Raw genomic sequence first — 27,647 nt, forward strand, 5'->3', positions numbered from 1 at the left:
GCTCGCCTCAGGCCCGCTGGAGGAAGGAGGGAGGCGTGAGGCGCGCTGCGCCCCGACCGCAAAAGCCAGTTACACGCCGCAGGATTGAGCAACTCTTCTGCCTCACAAGATTGAGAAATCCCTTTGCTTCATTTTTATTTCTGTTTAATTTATGAGGAAAAAAAAACTCCTCCCCCCCCTTTTTTTTTTCAGGCTTCTCCTTACTATTTAAAGTTTAGGCATTAGGCGTTCGCTTTATCTTTTATTTACCTCAAGGAACAGCTGATAGACAGAACATCTTTAAGAATCCAAGAAAAAATCAGAGCACTAGAAACTGGCATTACAGAAAAACTAACGCTTTGTAAGCTGACAAGGAGGCTAGGCAAAAATTTGTAACTATTAATAAGCAAAAGGCTTGAGAAAGCTAAAACAAAGTCTGCTTTTTTAATGTAAATTTAGCTTATTCCTTTTTAGGTGAAACTTCAAAACATTTTGATCAGAAACCATTCCTTAAAATTTCCTCACTGCTTCTTCATGTGGATTTTGACTACTTATTGGCGGGGCGTGCCAAGCATGAATCTACAAATAACTCTGCTTGTCCCTCTGCCATATAAAAACGTGCATGTGCATATATATGCGCATATATATTGTCCAGGTTATTTTGCCATCCACATCCAATGTTTAAAACTGGAAATTCAAGTCATAGGAACACAGGGCTAGAAGTGGCCCACAGCACTGTTAAATCCAGTCCCTTGCTATTCAACATTACTCAGACCTGCTCTACATGTAAGAGCCTACTACCTTAAATGTTTATAGCATGCAGTGTAAGAACCATGTGCTGTGCAGGCACCACCCATAATTGAACTGCAGTTATGGTGTTTGTAATATTTAATTTTAATTATGTTATTGATAAGTCAGGAGAATGACATTAGAGGAGAAAAATTCATACCACCTATTTTTAAGTCATAAACAAGTCCAAGTTGTCTTAGGCCTTTGACTCTGCTCTATATTAACAGAGGAGCAAAATTCAGACCTTTGCTCCCACTCCTCAGTGCCTTATCTTGCTGTCTTCAATGCCTATGGCATCACTTGACTTCCACTGTGTAATGTGGCAGGCTGCCTCCTCCTCGGATCAACCACATGCAAGGCCCTGGAGTGATATTTTTTTTTCCAAAAGGCAGCGTTCATTTGGTCTTACCACTTTCTGGGACAAGAACAGGCTATGGCACTCTATTAATCATGAAACATTGGAACACGAAGCTGTTTATCATTGCTTCCCTTCTCTAAAGGGAAAATGCAGCTCTCCCAGCGTTTTACAGTTCTGGATATTGTAGATGCCTTCACTTTTGAGAAACAAATTAGTACAATTTAAAAATGCCTGACCAGCATTTTGAGCAAGGTGAAAGTAGTACATATGGAGAGGAAAGTTAGTCTAAAAGAAACAGTGGTAGTTAAAAACATGGTAAATCATGGTTAAATCCATGGCAAATGATTACTATCCTAGACTACTGTAAGTAGGAGGTAAGCCTGCAAACATTTTGAGTGAAGTGACCCAAAGGACAGCAGAGGACAACTAGTTGAATGATGCCACAAGCAGTTTCCATGTAGGAAAAACATTGCCAGAAAGCACAAAAGAACTGGTAAAGCAGTTGGGCTGAATGAATTCTAAGAGGACATACAAATATCATCAGAGTGTATCAAATATTTCTTATCTAAACTGAGCTATAAGTCAGGATATAGTGTCTTATTAAATCAACTGGTATAAACAGACGTAGCCCTTCAATTTTGAAAATAAAGCAATGAACTTTAAATTAGTTACAGATGGGGAACAAGCTTCTCTAAATTTAGCTTAATTATGCTTTCCAGCTACAGGAGGGTAACATGGGGAGAAAGACAACTATTAACATCTGTGGGACATAGTGGGAACATGAGGGCATAGTACAGGTGATTATCACCTATGGACAGTGAGGTGTAACAGGAGTTGGACTGTCCTGAATACTGTGATGGGCCAGGAGCCTGGTAGCTCCATCATTTTCTAAACCTCTTCAGCTCTGTTTTTAGACCAGAGAAAGTACCAGATACATAGCATAAATATTTTATAGTGCTTATTTTAAAGCATAAATCAAGTATTACTGTGTGCTAATTTGACACAATTTAAATTGATATTTTACACTGTTACATTTGTGGGAGAAGATTACTAAAAACTGTCAATGTCAAATCCTTGCAGTTTGTATGAGTCAATTGAGTTCAAGGGCTGGAGAGGTTTTTTTTTTAATTTCATACTCACTTTGTACATCTTGATGGAACACCTCAGAGAAAAATAAAAAAAGGCCACAGAATATAATGTTTGCATACAGCTGCATACTAAGATAATTTGTTGGGTAGAGTTTGTGTTACAAAGGAATGCCTGAAGAGAATGCCCATCTTAGCAGTCATGTATGCGATTGCTGTAATAACATTCAGACTAGTTCAGTTGACAGTAGATTAAATAATGTTGGTCTGCATCATGGGTGGTCAGACATTAGTCCATTTCTATTTGCAAACCTGATGTATGAGAGGAATATGCAGCATAGTAGTACCTTGCATATGCGTAAGGCTACTAATATAATGCAAGGTGGGAGTTGGAATGAAACCGTGTAAACTCTAGCCCAGAATAGGGCTTTCCTCCTGAGGTAAAAGTGCTTAGGAGACAAAACTGCAACACCTTGGAATGATGTAGTTGCTGCCACTGTTTTCATTGGTGTTTTCAACAACTCAACACAGCTGCATGTTTCAAATGGTAGAAGCTGATATCAATGCTCTGTAACAAAACATCAATAAAACTGCAAGTTAATATTACTAATTGCTAACTCATCTCTCCATAGCATACAGATTAGAGACAGAACCAGCCACAGGAGAACAAAATAACAGTGTCTTTCATGAAAATCAGCATTTTGAAGTGATCATTCAAGAGCATAAGAAAGGTAAGGAAGAACAAAACAAATGCCTTGATAGTGTATGTCTATTGTATAAAATAACTTGAAGAGGGTGTTTCATGAAACCACACTTGCAATGATTATCAAGGGTAAATAGCCACAGCATAGATGAATAATGGCATAAGGACAGGAGGTTGCCAGAACTTCATGTAGTCATGCTGTGTTAGTATTTAAATGAGGCTACAACAAGGCTGTAAAATTTGATGACCTTAATTAGAGAGTGGCAGAAAAGAAGACTGCTGATATAAAAACACTTTTAGCCTTAATTAGCAAAGAAAGTGCAGCTCCTTTAATTGCTCATTAAACTTCATTTTTTTTTTCCCATTTAATTTAATGGTTTATTATTTCTCCTCAGGTCTTCTCCCTTTCTCTTTTTTAACCACAATTCTGTCATTTCAGGATCAGAAAGTGTTTTGAATTGGTGGGTCAGGCTTTAGAAAAACACATTTAATCATTTTCTGTAGGTGCTAGGGATCCAGAGTGTTGTCTGCATAACAACACTGGATCAACAGTGCAGAATTTTGCCGGAATAGTGAATTTGCTTCCTTGCTTTAAACGTGAAGTTAAAAATAAAATATTAGTAAATATAAATAATAAAAATAAACAAGTTTTTAAAACTTGAATTCAAGTAACTTCATGCAATGTATGCAACCTGATTACTTTACAACATTTCAGTGGAATAATAGGAGAACTGCAGTAACCATAAACAAGCGTGACAAATATTAATCTAAATTTCATCCTGAAGACGAGCGCAGGACAGAGTAAATAAACTATTCATGGAAACTATATTTGCTCTTGAAATGCTGCTCCAATAATGTAAACAGAGATAAGAAGTGTTTGTTATTTTTTAAGGTTGATTTTAATTCTCCTTTTAAACACAGCTCTGCGTGGCATAGTGACTTCTCAGCTAAGTTTGGAAAATAGTGGCAGCAGGCGAGGCGGTGTAGCAGTGGGGACGCTTGCTTGAAAGGCTGGGTGTGCAGGGTCTTCTCTCGGCACCACCTGCGGTCGTTTCAGACAAGGGAACAGTCCAGCACTCGGGAAAGTGAGGTGATCGCCTCAGCCTCTCGCTGCAGGAGTTGCACTCCCTGACAGCAGCCCCCCTCTGCCCGAGAGGGCGTCGTGGCAGGCGGCCGCCCTGTGGGCTGGGCCGGCGGGGAGCGGGCCGCCCCCTCTCCTCCCTCTCTCCTCTCCTCTCCTCTCCCCTTCTCTCCTCTCCCCTCGCTTCCCTCAGCGCCGCCCCTGGCAGCGGGGAGGCCGCCTCGTCGCTGCCCGCGCCCAGCCCTGCGCGGGGGGAGCCGCCGGAGCCGCCCGCTCTTTGTGGCCGCGGGGCTCGCAGCCGCCGGAGCGGGGTTGTGAGGGGAGCCAAGGCCGGGCCGGCCCCGCAGCCATGGGGCTGCAGCCGCTGGAGTTCAGCGACTGCTACCTGGACAGCCCCTGGTTCAGGGAGCGGGTGCGAGCCCACGAGGCCGAGCTGGAGAAGACCAATAAGTTTATCAAGGAGTTGCTGAAGGATGGCAAAAACCTGATCGCCGCCACCAAAAGTGAGTGGGGAGGAAAGGGCTGGGCTGGGCTGGGGGTCGCGCCGTGTCGCCGCTGTCGCCCTGAGGCTGAGCAGCGCCTGAGCAGCGGCTCGCTGCTGCTGCTGCCTCGGCTTTCAGGCGGCGAGCAGGGGGCTGCCTGGCTTCTGCTGCCCACCTGCCGGCCCCCTCACAGCCATTTGGGGCCTGGCTGGGGTCTTCGGCGGTGTATGGCCCGAGCTGAGCCGGGAGGGGAAGGCTGGGGGAAGGAGAAGCCCGGTTCAGTCCCAGCGCTGTGTTACCGAGCTGAGCGGCGGAGCGCTGCATCGCCTACAGAAAGCTACACGTAACACGTGCATGTGTTCCTCACCTGCCGAGAAGCTCCTGGAAACACATCTTTGTTAAAATTTTAAGCGTGTTCAGGAATCACAGGAGTTACGCTTTTGCGGTGACAGCGCTAGTTATCAGCGCTGTGGATTTGGCCTTTCAAAATTTGATGGCAATTTTGACTTTTGTACTTGTTGGAAACGTATATTGTGTGTCTGTGTGTAGTATCTATGTCGTGGTTTGGTGATAATTTTTTTTTTTTTTTGTCTTGAGTGCCCACATTAATAGACATTCTTGATGTAGTATTGTGTTAGCATAATTTAACTTAAGATCTAGTAGTATAGTCACCTAAATATCTATTATGATAGTTGATCCTACCAAGTATACAAATGAATCACTAATGCAGCACTCTGACACCATTCTATAAAGTATTCTGCATCTTTGATATCATGGGAAATTTCTGAAGGCAGAGAACCACAGCTTTCAAGGTACTTCATTTAAAGCAGGTTGAGAGGGGTTTGGCCACTGGTGTGGGATGTGTAGCTGCCTGGATAGGATGAGAGTCTTAAAAACAGAGGTAACCCATTTGGTGCAAATAAACATTCTTTCCTACTTGTGTCAGTTTGAAATACCTGGGTAAAAAATAAATAAATAAATAAATAAAAAGGTAAAAAAGGTAGAAAACATCTTATCAAATTTCACTTGTTTGTAACTCTTATTTGTTGGCCAGTTAATGTTCAGTTCTTGCAAATCAAGTGTTTCTTGAGGATGTTCTGTAATCTGTGATTTGTGGTGTCGGTAGAAGTCATCTTAACATGAAATACAACGTACAAAGCGTCTCGAAATTTGAGCAAGAAAAATAGAGGGAAATCATTCTACTTTGCTTATATTCCTCAGCTCCTTAGACAGCCTTCTGGCAAGTGTCCCAAACTCTGTTTCACACACACAGTTATATACACAGAACTCAATTCAAAAGTCTGGAAGTGGGGAAAGCCCTAATTTCTGTGAGCCTCCTGACCCCAGCAAAATCCTCTGCTGATAATGTTGATGTGGAGTGCAGTGAGTGGTGGACGTAGCTGTGTGTGGTAAGCCTCCTAACGTGTTTCGGTTTTCCACAGTTGTCTCTCCCCTCTAGAGAGCCCTGTTTGACAGGTTTGAAATTGGGTCGTCTTCTGCTGCTGCCGGTGAAGCAGTGCCACTGTTCAACAGATGTTAAAAGCCAAACCGAACCAGAGGAAATGCAAGGAGGAGTTACGACTTGTTAGAACCCTGGTGGTTAGCATGTTGGTCCTCCTTGTGCTTGCAGAAGAAAGCACTGGCATCTAAATAAGTTGAGGAACCAGATTCTTTCACCGTCAGGAAACCAAATGGGATTAATGTTTGTTCTGAAAACTGGGCTCAAGAAGTGGTCTAGACTCAGCTATTCATCTCTGTCAAAACTGCATTTTCTACATGAAGACTGGCTTGCCACCATCAAGAGAATGTGATAATTAAACAGGGCATTTCAAGAGCTTAAATGGCTCCATTTTAGCCAACAGTTGAGGATGATTTTATTTTTTTTTTAAAGCTGTTTTAATAGCTAAAGAATTTATTTCTAGAACTGGGTAAATTACAAGAAGTTTCACCTGTTATAATTGATATGTGAGCATAGTGAACTTCCTGATATGTAGAATGTACTAGGCCCAATATTCTTAAATTTGTGAGAAATGAACTGACTGTATAGGAAGCGCCTGCATTTCCTTATCTGAGCTGTTTTCAGACTAGTGCTTTCCTTATTTCCCTTGTAAAGCAGCAGCTTACCAGAAATATTGTGAGGATTCTTGAGGTGTGAATAACTTATGCGACTTAATGCATCATGCTTCCTGTCTGACAGAAAATATTGCAAGTGGCTTTGATGCTCCATCCCGTTTGTATCCTCTGTTGTACGGGAGTGTATTTTCCACCTAAAACTCAGAAGAATTAAATTTTGTTAGTACCAGACTGTGCTGCTTTTAGAAGAAAAGGAAAATCTTTTGTGTTCTTAATTCGGTGAGCTTCCACCCCTCAGTTACGAGGTACGCTTCAAGTGGATCTTTGCAGTTTTAGGTCTCAGTTGTTTCAAGAATCTGATAGAAAGATAAACAAGACTGACTCAAAGCTGTCTCGTTTCCTGTGTCATGGTTTGAATCACTGAGTTGTCTACTTCAAACTAAATATTGGAAAAATGAATAAACAATAGGTATCTCTTTATTTTCTTATGGCAGTTAAATATGTTTAAAAGGAGTACAGGAAGTTTTTTTCCACTGATCAGTAAGTACAAGTGGTATGCACATACGCCTTTCAAAATAAAAATGCAGTATGTCTCAGGGGATTCTAGTTCAGGCAAACAAGTGAAGATCAAAATAGTTTAAAAATAACTTCTGGATGGAGTTAGTAATTCTTCTGTTGAGAGAAATTAAATTTAGAGGTGCCTGATCAAAGAATCCTTATTCTGAAATAAAATAGGAATTCGAGAGGTTTAGTTCAGAGCTCTTAAAATCTGAGATGCAAGTTATTGGAAGGTGCAGAATATACTGGATAACTACTACATACTTGCTTCCTAATTCCTCCCCCTTCGGTGGCCCAAGTCTTGGTCTCTTGACAAGAATGTAAGATTTGAAGATTGTTTTTTTCTGAAGCTGAGACTTTTCCTGTAAATGTGCATCAGGAGCTGTCGCTTTTTATATGGCAGGATTCCACCCTCAGGGTGGAGTAGGAAGAATCTGCACAAGGGGTTTTGTGAAGGATGCTTCTGTGTGCCCACAGCTGTTTCCAGTGTGTGCATGCATAGCCTCACACTTCTGGGATTTAGGCTTGTATCAGAGGAGAACTCTGTTTGGGTTCAGCTGCTGCGATTTTGTAACAGGCTGCTGAAGATGAAAGAGAGAAGCTGGGAAGAAGTTGGGTTCCCAGGAGACTTCAGAGGGATGGTGTCACTATGCTATGTCCATCCAAGGGGAAGTCCAGACAAAATTTGGAAGGGAAGGGTGCCCCACATGAGTGCTCTCATCCTTAGCTGAAAAGCGTCATACAGCCCTTCATCAAGTCTGCACCATCTACAGCTGCTACCACAAGGGCACTGCAGTATTCAAATACCCCTGTCACTTGTGCTAGCACCCAGAGCAGCTGTTTTCCTCTGCTTGTACCCTGAGAAACTTGCTCTCCATCAGCTGGATGGCCAGCTTTTCACTGGGGCAGGTCTGTCTCTTGTTAGTGTTGCTGTGCAGCTGTTTTGGTTGAGAGCCGGATAGCTTCTACCGTACCTTGAGGTTTTGGTTTTGTGAGCTAAGTTTTGTGATGTCTCAGCCATTGTATTTGGTGTGTCAGAGGAGGAAAACACATCCTCACTAGTCTAGTGCTAGTCTCTGCAGGAAACTGTGTGCTCAGATTTCTAGTGACTATTTTTATTGCTGTTACTGTTTTATGCTTAAAGAAATGTTATTCCTTGCACTTTTCCAGACAGAATATAAAGCAAGAACCAGATTTCTTTTGTCTTTTTTTGTTGGAATATGAAGAGTTACTGGTAATTGTCACTGAAGAATGCTGGCATGCTCCAGGGAGTATTTCTGCATTCATGAGAAAAAACAGCAAATTCTGTTTCCACTGAGATATTCTTAGTTATTACTAACCGGTCTTTTACAAGCTCACCATCGAGAAGATAAGCAGAGTGGAAATCATGTTGACAATGGGAATAAAGCCATTCCCAGTCCCATCCTTGACCTACTGGAATAGGCTGAGTATTTCTTCTAGCAGAGTTGGCTGATGAGCAATTCCTAATCCAAATCCAGGACCTAATTTGTTGTCGGTGTTGACCAAACACCTGTTTTTGTTTCTGGGCACCTTCTCTTAGTGTATGGTGTTGGTTGACCTCTCAGATGCTGCACTAGGTGGGTTTTTGGTCTGACCAGAGATGGATGTCATTAGAAAACGGTAGTGGCTGTTATAATCTGTGTAATAACAGAGTGTAGAAGCTGTTCAGATCACCTGAACCACAGTGCTTTTTTTTCCTAAGTACTAAATGTCTGTTTTTTAAAGCTTTCCTTAGCATAATCCGCATTTATGAACCCACTTAGCTGACTGTATAATTTGTGCCAGCTCTGGAAGTCTTAGGAATTTTCTGCAACAATAATGTTGTTCTTTTGGCACTTAAGTGCATGTCAAAGAAGTAAAGTAAAACAGTTAGTAGGGGCCTCATTAATAACTTCTGTTGGAGAAATGGGCATTCACTGAAGATTTAGAAAGAATCCGAAGACAGAGTAAAACCTAATGTCATTCCTAGTCAAAAAGGGGGAAGAGTGGGGAGCCTTAGCTGAGTTTGTGTGCAAACTTTCCTAAATCATCAGTATTAGCTAGGCCTCCATCTTTGCCTCATTTCCCCTGAATTCAGTGGGAGCTATGTATTAGTGTATCTTCACACTTAATGTTTTAGAGAGCTGTTTCAGTTTTCAATTGCAAAAATGACCTTTATTTCTAAGGCACGTTGTAGATGTGATAACAGTAAGCAAATAAGTGCTCTTATATGAACAGTCTGAGATACAAGTTTGAAAAACACTCTGTTAGGGCAAAGTGAGATAAAAATTTCTGCTAGGGTAGTGTTAGGCTACCGAGCAGTATATATATATATATTTTTAATATACTATTCAAACAAAGACCTTCCTACTGGAATTCAGCTCGATAGTGTCATCATTGGAAGACTAAGGCAAATGGATGCTTTGGGGCCCATCTGATGCAGCTTTCCCTTCAGAAAGAACTGCTTACATGTATAATAGCAGAATGTTGTTTTTCCCTTCCCTCCGAGGTGATTGCCAGTGTTAGGCCTAATTAGCTAAGACACTGCCTTTTTTCCCTGCTTGTAGATAAAGCTGTTTCTGTGTTAGGATCAGGGAAGTACTTTCTTTTAAGAAGATACTCCGTAGAACGTTACATTTAGCTCCACCCAAAGTAAAGCATTCATTACTGTGTCAGTAGCTATAAAAAGTGTCAAGCTCATTCTGTGGAGGATGCCAGTTTGTCATCTTGAATCATGTCTTTTCAGCTTGGATTACTAACTAGCTCCATTACCTTCTTTGTCCTGCAGATGTTCCACCGTTTTTTTCCTGTATTCAAAGTCGAGCATTGTGCTGGTGAACTAGAACGTGTGATTTCATAAAAATACATGAATTTACATGAGTTTTATCAGTGATAAGAGATGCAACAGGTTCTTGACTGGAGCGATTCTGTCTCCTGAAAAATTTGTGGAAATGGTAGTTTTTAGTTTAGATAAACTGTGTAGGTAGTTATTGAAGGAGACTGGTGTTTAGTGTCTTTTCAGGACAAAAACAAACAAACAAAACCAAATAGAGCAGTTTGTAATCTTTAGAAAAGTCATCTCATAGTTCATGTTCCAATTCTTTCCCTGCTTTATTTTTTTTTCATTTTTAATGACAAGCCTCTTGGAAATGTATTAAATCGTATGGAATTTGAATCCATCATCTGGAATAGGCTGGAATTTGCTCTACAGTCTAAAGTGACAACACCTGCTTGCAATTAAAGAAAGAAATAGATCGGCTGCTAAGGCTGTGCACTTGCTAAGGCTGCAGGTGTACTGAAAATGATCGTATTCCTGAAATGATCATATATTTGTCAGCTCCGTAATACAAATATGCTGTAAATTTTGATAAGCAGAAGTTAACGGTGCTGAAAATAGTTCTCAAGTGAGTCTAAAATCAACTTTGTAGTCCGTAGTGAGGCAGACCTTTTTTCTGATTTGGGATATGTACTGATTTCTTACAAGGAGGCAGGGAGGGGAGCTGGCCTGCTGCAGAGTGCTCTATTTGTGCCACCTGCAGCAGTGGGAGGAGTGTGCAGGCCAGGTGCTGCACCCTGGCTTCCAAGAGGAGCACTTGGAAATGTGTTTTGCAACGGCATGGGAGAGCTGCATCCCAGTACTTCTCTCCTCCTACCTCCCCAGCTGTTTTTTAACATTGCATATTTATATATGGAGTTCGCTGCGACCTTGGTGCTTTGTTTTACACCACCAGCTTCGATCACTACTGCTGCATTTTACTTGCTAGCTTAAAAAATAGAGGCTTGGCTGTCCAAGGGAGGTAGTCAACAGCATGTGGACCTTGGCAATACCCTTAATGTTTTGATGTGGAGGGTTGTGGCTTCTCAGGGGAGTGTTTATGACTTGTTGATGTTTGCTGGGATTCCCCTTTGGGTCTGAGGTTTAAAGACACTCTAATGCCACTTCTCTGAGCTTCCAGATGAAACTTGCTGTTGTTGTTATAGAGATGCTGTGACACACTGGTGTTCTGATTTGTCTTTTAAAAGTCTTTATGCTTTAGATGTGGAGAATTAAGATATTTTGAGCAGTTGAATGCCTTTCTGGAGTACCTGGTGATTGTAAAAATATATGATCAGATGGGCTTGGGCACATTATTAGCAGAATAGTTGAAGCAATGACTGTTCAGAGACTTCAACATCTGTCAGTTTTAGTAGGTGCCCAAAATCTATCTTATTGCTGAGCTAAATCCATCTTCTTTGGCAAAAACAACCATGGTAGGCACAGGAGCTGCATCCCAGCTGCTCTCTTGAAGGCTGTGCTCTGGGACAGGACTGTGGTGGAAGAGGCAGGGGCTGCAGTTTAAACACCCCACGCTGTGTGCCTGGGCTGCAGATGTGCACCTGGTATCCAGAGTGCACACACAAGCACCTCACTGGGAAAGGGGACGTTGGATCTGGGATGGATACCTTATGGGAGAGCTGTGGTTAGGTTTATGCTATTCTCAAATTATTATTTATTTATTTATTTTTTGTACAGGTGTTTTGGGCAATTTCTGGCAGGCAAGCTGAATGTTATGTAGTTGTTTTACCATTCCTGCGTGCATCTGTGGGCTGATGCTTTTTGTGCGGATGTCTTCTACTCCCTCTGTTCTGTTTTCGTTTCCTCCCCTGGCTGTTCTTTTCCCTCCCATATGTTTGCTCATCTTTCAAGATAAAAATTGAGAGAAGATAACGCAGGTGCTTAGAAGCAACGTGGCAGTAACAGGCCAAGGCAGATTAAGAAGTTCCTGAATCTGGGGATGTCCTCTGTGGGAAAGAGGCAGGAGTAGGGAAGAGTAATCTGCAGTGACAGAAAATCATAGTCTTATTAAACTGGTGTTGGTTTTACTACTGTCCACACCTTTGAATAAATGTCGTGTTGCTGCTTGTTTTTGCCTCTTTCGCTTAGAGGAGGGGCAGGTGGGAGTTATCAGGTAGGTCGAGAGAGAAGAATTTGACCCTCCCAGCAGATCTGGCTATTAGTTTACCTTAATTCTTTGTAGCTTTTGTATATCCACTTGCTGCTTGGGACTCTGTGTCCTTGAGGAGGAACAAAATGTCTTGTTTAATTTGGCAAGGAAAATTGAGTAACCAGGACAAAACTGAGCAAGACGGTGTGTTAGAGCTGAGCCTTGGAGGAAGCTGTAGAATGTGCAGTGTCCAGGAGTACATCCTCAGTAAGTCTGTTGCTGGTAAGTGCTTTTTTTTAGCATTGAAATTTGCACCTGTCCCCATTAACCTGATGAACTGAGGGCTTAGAACTGGTAAATGTATGAAGAGATTGAAGCTTGTAATGTTTCAACTTAAAAACCAAAACAAAACACCACCATCACCAAGAAAATACTGGACTGTAATATATCAAATCTCAAAAGGTGGATTCTCTTCCCAAGCAGAGGGAGCACACCTTACTTTTGTTTGTTGTAACCTGTGACTTTTGCCAGTCCTTAGAAAAAGTTGCATGCTTTAAAAAAATATACTTTTTTTTTTTTTTGTTCCAACATGCCTATATTCAAGTGTTATTAATATTTTCAGAGTTGATAAGGAAATTGGTAATAGATTTAAAAGAAAATAATTGCTTAGATTTTTTTTTTTTAAAGCACCAGCTTGCAGAACAGGTGAAAGGAGCAGGTTGCTGGGTCACTGAGGACTCGAAGTAAAACTTTTTGAAATTTAATTTTGGCAGTAAGTCAGCGTTCTTAGAAATCTGTCATGTGACTGAGTTTGTAGCTTATGTGGATTAACAAACCAAACACTGTAGTTTCAGCCTTTGAAACACACTGGTGCTTTGAGAACAAAACTGTATAATTTGCATTGTCAACGCTGTTTTCCTGTTAAAGTATCAGGTAGTGTGCTGTCTCTGTAGAAAAGGCCTGCTCTAATTGACAAGCTGAATAACTGTTTTTCTAAAGCTTTGTCAGTTCAACTCATTTTTTGTCTACAAAGCTATTTTCCAGTCTGCTTTTAAACGTTCTTGTTGTGTGGCAATATTCCTGTACTGTTACTGTGCCTCACTTCTTTTTTTAATCCTACTTTTATACTTTTAGCAGTTTTAAATTTCTGTTGTGCCTCTTGACTGGCTGTTGTAGTGTTCCAGCAAATCCATCGCTTTTGGCAAAAGACATAAAATTACCTAGATATATTGCATCCTTTGTAACTTCTTTTACTTCTAATAATGGAAGTAAAAGAATCTGGTGCTAAAAAGAACCTGCAAACACTCTCCTGTCCCGTGGCCGCAACTAGTTACAAAACATTTCTGTGTGTCTGCCAACACCTTTCGTGTTCTTCCCGTGAGATTCTGCAGGGCTGCACCTGAGGGGGAAGGCAGTGCTCCGTAAGGGGCAGCATGAAAATTTCTTTTGGGCATCTGTTTCCTTCCTCTTGCATAAGTTGTTAGCTATGTTTTATAGAGGTATGGGACAAAGCTCGAGAAATTCAGCTCAAGTTTTAATGTAGTTGCTGAAATGAACTAAGGAAATGCCTGGGTGACATCTTTGCATCTCATGTGTGGGAATGTTGTCCTCTCTTCAGGTGAACTTTCCTTTGCTTCAGGTAAAGCTGAAGGAGACGTGAACCTAGATATGCCAGGATACCATGATTTCAGATGAGCTGAAATGCTTTGTCTGGCTTGGAAAGGCTCATCCATCCATTGCAAAGCCCAAGTGCTTGAGGGCTGGCAGCTGTATTTCTGGGCAGTGCTCGGGGATTGTATCCTGCTCTGAGCGTATTCTTCACTACTGGAAATGCCCTCGCAGAGGGATGAGATCTAGTGGCTAGCAGCTCGGAAGATCCCTGAGAAGTTGTGTCCGTATCTGGTCTAGTAATCATGACAGTTAACCTAGTGGACAATAAATTTTAGCAAGTGTATTTAAGAAGCAGAACTCCTCTAAAGCACTCTTCTAGATGAAACTGTTAGTTTGAAAATGTAGCTTTGAGACTCAACAGAAACGCTTCTTTGTGTTCATTTATCTCAATTTTATTTCTCTTCCTGCCTCCATTAACTGCTTTCATGTCCGTAATTGGAATGTGTCTTTGCTAGGAATTTCTCTTTAGTTACACCAAAATATTGTTTGTTGTAACAGGATCTGTATTGTATATAGGGCTCTTTCTTTATCTCTGCTGAATGTTTTTTCTTTTCGTAGCGCTGACCAGGTAGTAGGCAGGAAACAAGTGAGTTGAATGAATGAAATAGTAGCATGTTTCCATCCCTTCACACCATGCTGCTTCTTTTATCACCCAGCACTGTTGAGGCTTTTCATATACTTGGATATTTTTTTGGTATGGACAAAAGAGCAATCTGTAGCTAGACTTTGGGAGCAATCTAGGCAAACTCTCCATCTTTTTTTCTTTATGTCCATTGCTCTTTAAGCTATTGCCTCAGATTTGAGCACATTTATCTGTAAAATACTTCACAAATTTTGAAATGCTATAGGGCAGTGTTGCGTATCAGTCCCTTTTGCATTTTATGTAAGACTGCACCCGCTGCTTTTTTTCTGTAGTCATTTGCATTGAGTGGTAGTTACAAACTTTTTTACATCCTCTACAAGGTAAATTAGCTTAAAATAGTATCTGATAGGAGAGCGTGCAGCATTCTCCTACAGTAATGTTTTAGACATCTCAGTATGGAGGGCATGGCAGTATTAACTCAGAAGGCAGCTGTTCTGCCCTTGTAGTGCAGATCATTGAAGTGGGAATTTAAGTCAGTGGTTTGACATCTCTAAGGTTTATAGCATATGGGCAGTCATGTTTTCATAGGAAGTATTCATTTGTGAAGAAGAATTTGGAATGGCAGTCTTGTTACTGTGCTCACTGGACAAAATGAAATCCTGTTCAGATTTGAAGTGTTGCTGGAAAACTTGCTTCCTTGAGAAAATATCTTTCTTATACTTTTTTTTTTTTTTTTTTTCTTTTGTACTTCTTTACATTGAAGTGTTTACCAGGAAGATGGCTCTGATACCTTCTTGAAAATTATGTTGGCATTATTGCTACCAATGCATTTTAAAACAAAATCAGAAACTAGAGGTCGTTTAAGAAAAGTAGCAGTTTTGTTTCGAGTGGAGCAAGTAACAGGACTGCACTAGTAACTGATCCCTTAGCTGCTTCTTTCCCCCCAACTCCTGTCTGTTACAGAGAAAATTGACAGATTTGTAAGAAACATGTAACAAACGAAGCCCCTCCTGACACATAGTGAAACAAATAAAAGCCCTCTGATGCTCCAAAAGCACCAAACATAACCCAAACATTACTGTTAACATTTGTTTCAATTTCTGTCCTTATATAAATAAAGCTTTCTTTATATGCTTTTTTGGTTCTGTTCCGTTGTAACAGCTATAACTTTCTTGTGTTTAGGAAGTCGAAGGCTCACAAAAGGGATCAGATGCTTTTGATGTCTCAGATTTGGAAGTAAATCTTTTTGAGGAGAGCTATATTTACACTTGTCTTGAGTAGGGATGCCATTCTTCAGCAGCAGCAGCTTTTTTTTTTTTTTTTTTTTTTTTTTTTTTTGCTGCCCTCTCCTGCTGTTTTTCTTTCAAATATGGAAAATTGCAGTATTTTAATAGTGGTCAGGAGCTGATCTCACATTTCATGAGAACATTACTGAATGGCCATGTTGGAACATTGCTTCCTGGACGCTATTATTAGTGTAGGAGCTGAGAGAGATGTGAGCAGCTGCCGAGTTTCAGTCTGGGTGCCTGGATGGGTGGCTCGGGGTGGCATTCCCCGAGTGACGAGCAGAGTCACTGAGGGAAGCCGGGAAGCAATGTTACTTGGAAAATACCTTGTAGCTGCTCTGCAGCTTGTGATTCTCCCTTTTTCTCTCTTCCTTCTGTGTGGTCTTAGTTGGGTCATTTCTTAGACCTTGTCATTGCTTGTCAGTTTGCTGCCTCTCGCACCTTGTTTCACATCTACCTGGCTTTTCTGGTGAAAATTTGTAGAGCAAATATATGTGAATGTTCAGATAATAGGGAAGAGAAGGATAGGTTCAACAGCGTGTTTTTTCACACAGGTTAGCATGGAGCCATGCTCAGGGTTCCTAAGAGTTTGTGTTAGAGCTGCTAGAACAGAATAAAGGCTGAACCAGTTTCTCTGAAGCCCTTGCTAAGCTTTGGAAGAGGTGCTTGTGGGTTTGTTTGTTTTTTTTTAATATTTTTTCTTTTGCTTCCATGCATCTGCCACTGCTCTTTCCTACTCTGTAATTTACTCTCTCATAGAGAGCAGGAACAGAATGAATGTGGTCTGCTAATGCTACACAGGTCAGAGAGATGCCAGCTAGCAAGTTAATGATGAAACCTGTAGGAATGTTGTTCCTAGGCTTTTCTTCTTCTTTTCCCAGAGTAAACTGCCTTCTCTCCTAGTTGCATCCCTCCCTCACAAAACATCCAGGGTTGCCACTGTCAGTTGAGTTATTACCCACAGGGGGATAATTAGCAGGGAAAAACAGAGCTTTTGGAGCTCTGAACAATACCAGATGGAATACACTGATGTCAATAAGTTGTAATGTCAGAGGGCTGCCCATCGGTCCTGTACTTGGGAGGAGTGTGGTGGCTTTTCTCGCTTGTCTTTCTGAAGTTACTTGCTTAGTCACAGTTGCTTCCCCTCCAGAGAGGGACCCACTATAATGCTCTCTAGTGCAGTTTTCTTCATCCTTTTTAAGTTGAAGGATTGTGTAACCTTTTCCAGAGAAACAAAATCCGTGCTGTTTTGGAGAATGTTGCCATGTCACGTGGTAGCTCTCATTTATTGACTGCTATTAAGTGAATTTCATTATTTTGTTTCCCTTCCATGTTCTTTGCTTAAACCTGTTGGTTTTGTGTTCTGTCAGTCACTTCACAAATTGTCTTTTGATGCTTTCTGGACTACTGTTCCTTTCTCCATCAAAGCCCACAGGGATGCTTTCCTGGTACTTGCAGTATAGGAAGTTGAAAATTCCTTGTTGTCAATAAAGAGTTCGTTTTTTTTTTTTTTTTTTTTTTTTGCTTCTTTCCTTAACTTATAATGTCATTTGTCTGTGTTTTAGTGTTTTTGATCTTTTAGATTCCAGGAGGATATAAAGTTATTGCAAGTGGATAGTTAATATGATGGGGAGAATTGAGAGTTGTTGCTCTTATGTATGCACATACTGTTAGTGATTAAGGTTTTTCCCTTCTATATGAATTCCTGACTTGTCCTGTAATCATGCATTGACCAGCTTGGTCTGATCGGGGGTTCCTGACAGCAAGAATGTTCTTAGGGAAGCTGCTAGAAAAAAAACAGCAGACAGCTGTGTGCAGGAAATGGCAGCAGGAGCACTGAAGGTAAGCTTGCTTGCTTAAGATCAGCCCAGTCCCAACCCATCTGAAGCTCTTGGTAATGATTTCCGCTGTTCTATTGGTGGCATTGTTTCTTCTGTCATGTAAAGCATGTGCAATTTAAAATGAGTGGGAGAGGAGTTCTCAATAAACAAACAAAACTCTTCACCTCTGTAGCACTTTGAAGTGCATAAAGCATTTCAGATGCTGGTCTTTCAGCATCCTGCCAAGTAGGTTGGGCTGCTCAGTCTGTTTACAGACGAGTGAGGTGAGAGACCAACTGATTAGATAAGGCTGCACACCGAGTCTTTATTGGAGTTAGCAATTAGGAGGCCCTGACGTTTACCCTTCTAAGCAGTGCTTGGTAAGGCAGATTGCAGGCACTGTGGTTGTATTGTGAATCGTGTGGCAAGTTCAGAGCACCATTCAGTTTGTGAAGTGGTGATCAGAACTGTTTTGCACTTGTAGATGTGAGAAGGCATGTTGAATTGTACATCTTGGGTTTTTGTATGCCATCGTGTTAAATGTTCTTCAAGGTAACGATCGCATCTGCCTGATTCTTTGTGCTTGCTGGAATAGCAAGAAATTGCAATAGCAAACCTGGGATTGTGCTTCCCTTGGTGGCTCAGTCAGTCAGCAACGTGTGTGCTTGTGCTGGCTTGAAATCTATCCCCAAACCCACCAGTCGATTCCAGAACTAACTCCAGACAGGTGTTAATTTACAGACTCTGTAGGAGCCTTAGTACATTGATTTTGGCTTATCCAAATCTCTCCTTGTGTCTGGCAGTCCTTTCTGTCCAAAGCTTTTGGTGTCCTGCCCTGCACACATGCTGGCTGCGCTCCCCTGGGTTAGACCTGCCTCCTGTTCCTCTGTGACAGAGGCAGGCAGGCATAGCCAGCTGCACCCTTCTAAGTCCAGTGCCGGTTTTGGCTCTTTTCTCTTTTTCCTACCTCAGTAATCCCACCAACTCAGGCTCTGTCCTAGCACGTAGTTAATACTGAGATGAGTCCTAAATTTAGCCCTGTGTTGTTCCTTCTGGAGCCGTCCTTAATCCTAATTTGGTGACTGCAACCTCTGGCAGATAGAAGCCAAGAAAGGAAATATTCCCTGCCGATGCTAACGTCTCTCAACATTTGGCAAACCTTCTCTGAAGCCAGCGAGTACTTCTGCTGGCTGCTACCCAGGCCTAAAAGTAATTGACTGAATTTTTGGATTTGTCTCTTTCTGTGTCTTGACACTGGTAACTAATAACAAAAATTATCTGGAAACCCTGTGAGTAAATCCTAATTTGTCTTGTTTTAACATGAAACATGTGGGTCCCATTGAACTGAAATCTAAGTCTTAGTCCCTGTCATTTTATGTGGCTTAATTATGGACAAGTGTCTTAAATTTGAGTAGACTGAATCTTAGTAAACCAAGAGTGAAGATGATGAATTGTATGCAAAGCCCATACGGTTTATGCTTGTGCCAATGGGAAAGATGATGACAAAATGAGAGTCAGAAGGGGCTTGGGGGATTTCATGGCCAACAGTCAGCAAGCCAGCTGCGTTGTAAGCTCCCAACAGGCACGTTGCTTTCAGTTCTTAAGTAAATTGGTATTAGTAATATCAACTTCTCCTTATAAAGAATTTTTAAAATCTGTATTACTAATAAGGAGAAGATGGTTCTGCTCTGAGCTGACCTCAGACCAGGAACTGTTTATGCAGAGATTCCCATTTGCAGATGCCTGCTTTGGAATTTGGCTTCTGAAATGAGATAGATAAGGTTAGTAGAGAACATACTAACTAAAAAACCACATTCCCTAGTTATCTAAGAAATAAAACACCTGAATGCTTTTTCTTTCCTTTTCTGTGTCCGTACAGCCAGTGTTATGTGGATAACTTCTAATTTGTTGTGATTGCACTTTGTTTAAAGTTTTAAATACCGAAGGACTAAATAATGATTTTATGTATCTTTCACTGAGAGAAATTCAGTTCCGTGGAGCAAACTCTAATTACAGTCTGGTAAACGATCAGGGAATCAACATCTATTTTCTGTTGTCAGTTCTGTATAATCTGTGCAACTCTGAACATTGTTCAGAGCCTTACTGTGTTCCAAGTTCCCAGGCTGGCCTTTGGTATGTTTTTACCCGGTTTGGTATAGGTTGCTGTGATGTAGAAGCAAGAGAGATCAGCATGCAACACTGAAGTTTGCATAAGTTAATGACTAATGATCGTTAGGACAAGTTGTGCTTAAAGGCTTAAATATGCCTCCAAAGAAATCAAGATGAGTAAAGAAACTCATGTGAGATATACTGAGGGTCTACATTTACCTAGAAACATTTGTGTTTTGAGTCTAGCATGTGCTGGGCACAAAAACTGTGTCAGGAGAAGGTAGAAAACCACTGCTGGCACTTCCAGAGAAAAAGCTAAAGGTGCTTTGAAGCACCATGTGTGGGGTTTGATTCATTTCTCCCTGCCAGTGCAAACTCCCCTGTCCCCACTGGATAGCCTTCATCTTCTGTAAGGGCCAGAACCTGCCCATGGTTGAAGGTTTCAGTTCAAGGTGGCAGACACTGGATCTCCCTTCTCCTCCTCTGCCTTGTTTCATCCTCTTCCCTTGCCTTCCAGGACTTTGGTCCGTCATTTAGCGACATATAGTTAGCGTTTTGGGTGTGAGGGCAGTTGGAGTGCTTAGATGACTTTGATGCTGTATACATTTGAGTTTTAGTATTTCCGTGCTACTGGTATGTCAGCTGTTATTAGCACAGCCCTCCCAAATTGGTTGTGCTGTTAAACCACGGCTGCAGGGCTGTACGTCACCGACGATCCCAGAGCCGTGCTTCTCGCTGTTTGTTCGGTGTCCTAGGAGAATGTTTGCTTTGCCTGCCTGCTCTGCGTCTTCCAGATGTAGCTGTCATTTCCACTTAAACAATTAGTTTTATAATCTCTCCTTCCTGTGCACTGAAGCAAAGGAGTTGAAACATAAATTACAGCAGTACTTTAACTTGAAGGTCTCCTGGAAAAGTGGACATTGTGCTTTCCTGCCTTCCCTATATGAAGCTGCAGCATGTCATGTATTTGCTGTACAGGACTCTTGCTTGGTCAGGCATGCTAATGCGCTTCCCTTTGAATCATTTTTCTTGTACTCTTAATTTAGACTCTGATGCTTGAAACACTGCCTGAATGCTTTGGATGGGTATTTTGGCCTGAAAAGTGTGGTAATATGAGTAATGTTGATGTTGTGTTTCTACAAGCTCCCACTGGTACTTGTATATGTGCTTATGTATTGTATCCTCGTATCTGTGTGCTGCTCATCAGTGACAAGAAATATGGGGAGGAAAAATTTACTCATCAGAAGAACTTCTAATTTGATCGACACACCCTTGATACGCAGCCCTTTGCTAAGGAGGGTTATTAACTGAGTTGCAAGATTTGAAGTCAGAGGCAGCACAGCCTGAAGCACTCTTTGTCAAGCTAAGGTGGAAACCTTCACTATTAGTACAAGCGGAAATGGTGTCATTTCTGATGCTGTAGCTGTTGTCATTGACAAAGAGGCTCTCATACATGTGCGAAAAATACAGCCTGTTGTGTTTACAACCACATCGTACGCTGGATTCCTGACAGTTCTCTTAGTGGCTTGCTAGCCAGTGAGTATGTGATTTATGGAGGGAAAGCTGTCAGCAAAACTACAACTCTCAACTGAGCTGGGCAAGATTTGTTACACACCGTGTCCTCCACGGTTTTTGGATAATGTGAAAGACCCTGTCAAGTAGTCTCTGGTAATTAGTTTGACACGGCTAATACCTGAAATATGTGCAGGACAGTCACATGGCCGAATCATGGACTGTCAGCAGTGAACGTGTTTGTGTTGAGTCGGCTGGATTGTTTTAGGGAAAGGGGCACTGCGTAATGAACGCCTAGAAAAGCTTTGTAGGTACTTGGACTACTCTGTGCTGAAATAAGAGGTTATAGTTTTTCTATGCCAAATGGCTATTTATATATTTAACTGTAGTCTAAGAGTGTTTCTCATGTGAAAATGAGAGATCGCGGTATTTGGCAGTGTCTGTGCATCCAACAGGCAGGCTGCTTTTGAGCATCTGAGAGTCTCAGTGCCTATATCCTCAGTCCTTACCAGTGCTGAGGAAGCTCAGGCACAGCAACACTGAAATATTTCTTTATTTTATCAGTGACCTCCAGTGGTTCCCCCCTCCTCTTTTTTAAAAGATTATAATGTTAGATTAAGTAACACATAGGTGCAGTATTTTAGGTGCTGCCGCTGTTGCTTTCTTTAATGGCAAGGAAAGCAGTCTAGGAAGAGAAAACAACGGAAGTGTAAGTGCAGAAATATTCATGTATTTGACAGCTGAAGCTGCAGACGTCATGACCAAAATAATTTCCTGTCCCAGGAGTTTTGTCGTACCCTGAGACTTCGTTTTTTTGCAGAAGAAATATAAGATGTGTGTAAATGTTGGCTTTTAAGTTTAAGAAAAAGCACAAAGAATTACTTTCTGTTCCCTTATTACCTTCATGTGTCATGCACATGAACACTTTCTGATGTATATTTTTGTTTTCCACTATACTTGCAAATAAATAAAAGAGAGCTGCTTTAAAGCAATTCAAGTGGTAATTATTCATGTTATAAACGAATGTCAAAGAGATCTTGGGAAGATAAGTATATGATGCAATTTGGAGAAAAGAGTCTTTCTCCTCTCCTTTTAGAAGGTCTTTGCATGGTATGTGTGTTGGTTTCTAGGTTCAAGATTTCCTTTATTTTAATTTCCCACTAACAGAGGAAAAGCCTTTGTGCATTGTTGCAAGAAAAAGGATAAATGAATATAGCCAGAAATAGTTGTGGTTGCTTCCAGGCTAGCCATTTTCTCAACTGACTATATTCCTTTTTCCTCCACTTTATAATTTGTTTGGCTGTGGCTTCTTTTCTTTTCCAGCTCAAAACAAAAAGTTTACAGCTCAAGCAAAGAGGGGATAAGGAACCATCTTTGGCATTTTTCTGAATTACACAGTCCTGCAGGTAGCAGGAGTCACACAAACTGAGCAAAACAACTTTGCTTGCTAATGTTTTGCTTGGAGCTACGGAGTGGATTATGAAATTACTGCAGTCAAGTAGAACTTCAAATATGGAAAACGCAAATAAGAAAAAAATGTGAGCTTGTGATTTGTGTTGCATGCAGCAACATTTTTTTTCTTTGAAAGCACAAAGAATGCCAAAACGAAAGCTAGATTTGCAGCTGTCTAAAGCAACTTCCAACTGTTAACCTGGCACTCACACACTGTTCTTTATTGTACAAATCTGGCTGCTCGATTGCTTCGGTGCAGCGCTGTGAGGTTCCCTCGGTCCAGCTGATAGTAGGTTAGTTGAGCTTCGCTGGAAAAAGTGTTAATAATGATTTATTGAGTCATCAGGCCCCATCACTGTTTCAAATAAATAGAAGATAAATTGGAACAAATGTTTGCATCTTATTCCATTTGTTCCGTTTGGCTGTGTCATGGCATATTATTTAAGCTGCATCACAGTAATTGGTGCTGTGATTATTTTCCCTGGTGTACTGTTAGCTCTTCGGGTTTTTCCTTTTGTCTTTTTTGTTTCCCTCTAATTTTTTTGGTAGTTCGACTCTTTATTTCCTTTTTGTTCCTCCAAGTATAAAACACGTTTCTGAGGGAAAGGCAGTTTCTCATTAGTATGTAAGTAGTAAGTACTGATACGAAGAAGTGATCCTCATGAGACCTAGTGGTAAAAAATTGTTAGAACATTATTTCTAGAAGCATCAAGCCCCTTCTTTCCTGAAGGTTGCTTGCCAAATATCCTGGAAAGTGCTATGATGCCATCTGGTTTTGCCAGTTAATATCTAATCTGTGCGTGATGAAGAGGGTGAGCAGAATGGATAGGGAAGCATGTTGCCTGATGTCTAGTGATATTTCCCTCCCCCCAGTTAGTTGAATCATATCAGTGCTGTAAAAGGCAATAACCAGCATTTGTAGAAGTTCCATATGTAGTTTGCTGTCAAAGTGGATACAGTGTACCAGTGACACAGGATGGTATACCAGAATAGAAACTTTGATGACAGCTTCTTTTTCTACTTAAAGGCTAATTCTTAGAAAACTCTAGAGGAACTTAAAAGTGCAGCTCTGATCAAGTTAAACTGCTTCCAGCTTTCATTACTAAAATGGTTCCCCTTTAATGCTAGCTTTTACAAATTCTTCGTAAATACTGACTTGTTCATCTTGCATATTTGCACAGTGTTGATGTTACTTGATGGGCCTGCCTTCACAGCATGATGGAGAACTTGGCAGCTGGAGGATTAAACATCTGGTTAGTTGCTTGTGCTCTAGGTCAGATAAATCTGGTGATCTGGATAATAAATAATTCCCCAAACTGTCTCCAGTTACCATGCAATAGACCTTAACTATAAACTGCAACATAGCTCATTTTTAACACGTGATGGTCAAGTTTTACCATTATCCATTTTTCTTCTGTTGAACTATTGAAAAGAACAATCTAAGAAAAATCTGGAAGGAAAAATGTCAGTGTGAAAGATGGCTGGGAAACAAAATGAAATTATACACTAAGACACTCGCATTAATATAAGATTATATTACGTTTGGCTCATCTGACATTTAAAATGAGTGAAAAGATGAGTAGTGATGAGGGTACTAATTCTTTTATATATAGTTGAAATTGCTGCTGCTTTAACCTTGCTGTTCTGAGTCATCGTGGTTAAGATTTATAGTGGCTATCTATTTCTTATAATGGAGCATCTGATTAAGTACTTGTTATAGCTCTCCCGCCAGGTTACATTTGGGATTATGCCAGTGCCTGTAGACTGATTTGCCTGCAGTAATAGATTCCCTCAGTCCTGGAAGTGCTATTTTTTTCAATATAGATTATTTTCACAGATTTAGTTGTGTTTTTGTCATTTTCTTGAAGAATAACTCATGGCCTACTTAAAACATAAGCAACCTAAGTTGTACCCCTTGTTTTAAGAAATGGGTGTATAGGAATGTGAGTATACTCCAGTGAAACAGGTGTACACTGCTTCATTATCAGTTTGTCTGTAACAAAAGAGATGAGAGTGAGAATTAGCTAACTGAATTGCTGTGTGCTGTTCAGTAATAATTCTACCCTGCTGATACCCTAGGCTGAGGTACCTTCCCCTGTAATGGCTGGTGGTCAGGGGCACAGCGTTTGACCTTGTCGAAGTCTGTACTTGGGCTGGAAGGTAAAACAGTTTCCAGTCCTATTCTGCATGAGTCCAGCTTTCCTAATTCAACATATTCAACGTAATTCATTTCTCCTTTTAAGCACAATTTATGCCACCGTACTCAAAGGCTGGTAGAAATACAGTTGATCTAGTTTTTCTTAAAATTTCTCAGATCGTTGCCTTAGCATGAAATTATTGCTACCTGCTCCTTCAAAGTTCCCGTGTAGCCACAACAGCTTTAGGCGTGGGACGCTCAGGCTGTGGGAGGCAGCTGGAAGCCGGACAGGCAGCTTGCAGCAGGTGGATCCCGACAGACCCTTGCCACATACAGTGTTCAGGTACCTTCTAGATTTGGGAAAAACTTATGGCCCAGCCCTGTGGCAGGGCTGTATCCCACTAGGGAGGCTCAGCCACACAGTGTGTGCACAGGACACTGACATACGTGGCTTTTTGCCAGCTTCTGAGCAACTGTAAATGACGCCATGGGCATCCCTCCTCTCTGTATGTCTTGCTGTGGCTTCAAGACTTATCTTTAATCAACAGCTGGTTAAACTTGCTTTGTATTTGAATCCAGTTTTTCTTGCAGTACTGCTGCATGGCTTGCTTTTGTGGCTTGTAAAAGAATGCACGCGATGAGTTGCTTCCTCTTCAGGCACTGAGTTTCCTCAACCATCTTTTTCCCATGACTGCAGAATCTGCATGAGCCCAGCGATGGCTGTTCACGTACCGGTCCTGTGTTTAGCTGTGGAATTGCACTTATGCATGGGGGAAGTAGTGGAAACAAAGGTAGTGCTGCACGTTGCTCAGTCGCTTCTGGTGCTTCAGTTGAACGTGCTATTGTGCCTAATTTACCAACTCACTGTTTCTTCTATGCAGACTTCCTTGGAAAATAAATGCTGTTGGTGCCACACACCAGCGTGCTTTGTCACACTCAAAATAGCGTCTCAGTTCTGTCAGTGTTTTTAAAAGATCTATTTTCTTTTTGAAATCTATTTGCACTCATCTCTGAATGTTATTGGTGGGGATGGAAGTATTGGATAAAAAGACTTTATAGATGCTCTCTGAAATACTCTATCTAGGCACTTACCAAAAAGCAGGTTTTTTGCATTTATTCCAGCTCTATATCCTTTGAAACGTGAACTCTGTTTCAAACAACTTTTTTTTTTCTTTTTTTTTTTCTCCAGTGTGCGCTATCTTGTTTTCTTTGATCTGCCTTTGCAAATACTTGGTGAACCTGGTCAGGGAGGTTTTCTTCTTGTGTGTATGTAGGCCTTTCTGTGGCTCAGGTACTTTACAGTTATGTGCGTAGGGGTTATCGTCATGAGTTTGCACTTTGCTCTGGCTTTTTAATGTGTTAAATGCTCCAGGAACAAGAAGACAGCAGTTAATGAAAGCATAGGTTGTCAGTGTTTTAGTTTTGAAGTGGAAACCGACAGTGCTGGAGGAGACCTGTTCATGTTACTTCCTAAAGCAGCACCAAGATAACTGGCTGGGCTCGTGTGTGCTGTTCCTCAGAGCTGCGGCACTGCTTTCACCTGAAGGAATGAGTGAGCAAGCGGTGTGGGTGAGCTGCTTGGTCCTGCGTGTTTTGTGGTACAAGGACTCTTACTGCAGTTACGAGGTGACTGCCATCCCACCAGTGCAGCTCTGGTGCGCGGTTTCTCTCAGATTGCCATACGTGAGTAATTCTCATGTTTGGATCATGCTTTGGTGGTATATTCCAGTGTCATAAAAATAAAATGTTTTTTAAAAAAAAAAGTTTCAGCTCTTATTTGGACTGCATATTTGACTAAAATGTAATGTTGTGATGCTAACACAAATCATAACTCATCCTGATACTCTAGAGCGTGTAATGAAACAGATTTGTTTTTAGCTATCGGTCTTAGTAATTATTTGTGCTATATAGCTGCAAATATTCTCTTTGGAATTAATTTGGAAGAAAAAAAACCTTAGTTTTCTCAATCTCTTGCTTCTGGAGAACTGGATTCATAACGTTGGTTTGGAGGGCGTTATCAGCCTGCAAAGATCCTGGGTACCTGTTCTCGGGCAGTCATCTATTTTCTCATCTTGCACTCAGTCAACACAAGTAAGAGCAAAGGTAAAGAGGAGTCAGCAGGTCTGTGTAGAACCTGGTTGTTGCATTTCTCTTAGTTGGCAATTCTGCTCTTGAAGTAACGTTGCGAAACACTTGTCACAAGATGAGCTGAGTGGCACTTACAGGTCTGTGTGGCCTTTTTTTTTTTTTTTTTTTTTTTTTCTCTCTGTGGAGTTTGTACCACAAGCAACTGCTCAACATTTGTTTTGGCTGATGTCTGCCCTCAAACTTTCTCACGGACCTTGGTCTTTTGGACAGGAGGGTAGAGCTGTTTGTAGCTCTGCGGAGCCTCAGTGAACTGCATCTAGCAGGTCTTGCGGGTTACTGGAGGTCCAGGGGGCTGTAGTTGGAGAATCACAACCCTGGGGTTTGCAAGCAGCTCTAAAGCTGTATCTGCAGGGTGAATCCTGACCGAAAGCACAAATTCAAACCTAAAGCAGCCTTAGTTGCTGGAGCTAATCATCATTAAGGGCTTAATGTTCTTTTCGTACCTTCTGTCTCTGATAGTGCCTGGGATTTTCATGCAAGTGTGGCATTTATCTGTGCAGGACAGTGAGAAATTACACTACCATCTGTGATGTTGCAATTATTAGTATCATTAGTATTATTTTTTTTTAAAGCAGGTAACCCCATATTACTGTGATATTAGTAAGAGTTAGTACAAATCTTCCATAGCTCTAATAGAAGCCTGGCCTGTGCTGCTGAGCTGCACTGAGCTGCTTGATCTGCCCCTCGTTGCCCTCCCCGGTCTGCTCTCCTGTCCAGATAGAAGAGATTCTCTTCTGCCTGCCTGCAAGTCTTCCCCAGCAAAGTGTGTAGGAACAGCAGAGGTGTGCTGTGAGTCTTTGTGCTGTCTTGTATTGGATGTGTTCAGAACAACGTGGATCAGGTTGGAACAGCCTAAACCTTACACCGGTGCTTTTCATTGTGATGTTTGAAGGTTT

The 27,647-nt window shown here is 41.3% G+C and overlaps 1 protein-coding gene across 3 annotated transcripts in view; it reads left to right on the top strand.

The window, feature by feature from the left end:
- The first annotated feature begins 4,167 nt into the window (after nucleotides 1–4,167).
- The window catches only part of ARHGAP10 (Rho GTPase activating protein 10), a 143,484-nt gene continuing 120,004 nt past the window's right edge, over nucleotides 4,168–27,647 (top strand). The window contains exon 1 of one of the 3 annotated variants that reach the window (XM_084517188.1): nucleotides 4,168–4,498. In XM_084517188.1, coding sequence (XP_084373314.1) covers nucleotides 4,345–4,498 — 154 coding nt within the window. In that variant the 5' untranslated portion in view covers nucleotides 4,168–4,344. Of the gene's footprint in view, nucleotides 4,499–12,143; nucleotides 12,316–27,647 lie in introns of those variants that run through there. The other 2 variants (XM_084517186.1, XM_084517187.1) reach the window with 2 other exon arrangements.

The sequence above is a fragment of the Aythya ferina genome, assembly GCF_964211825.1.
Source record: "Aythya ferina genome assembly, chromosome: 4".
In the NCBI taxonomy this organism is placed as follows: Eukaryota; Metazoa; Chordata; class Aves; order Anseriformes; family Anatidae; genus Aythya; species Aythya ferina.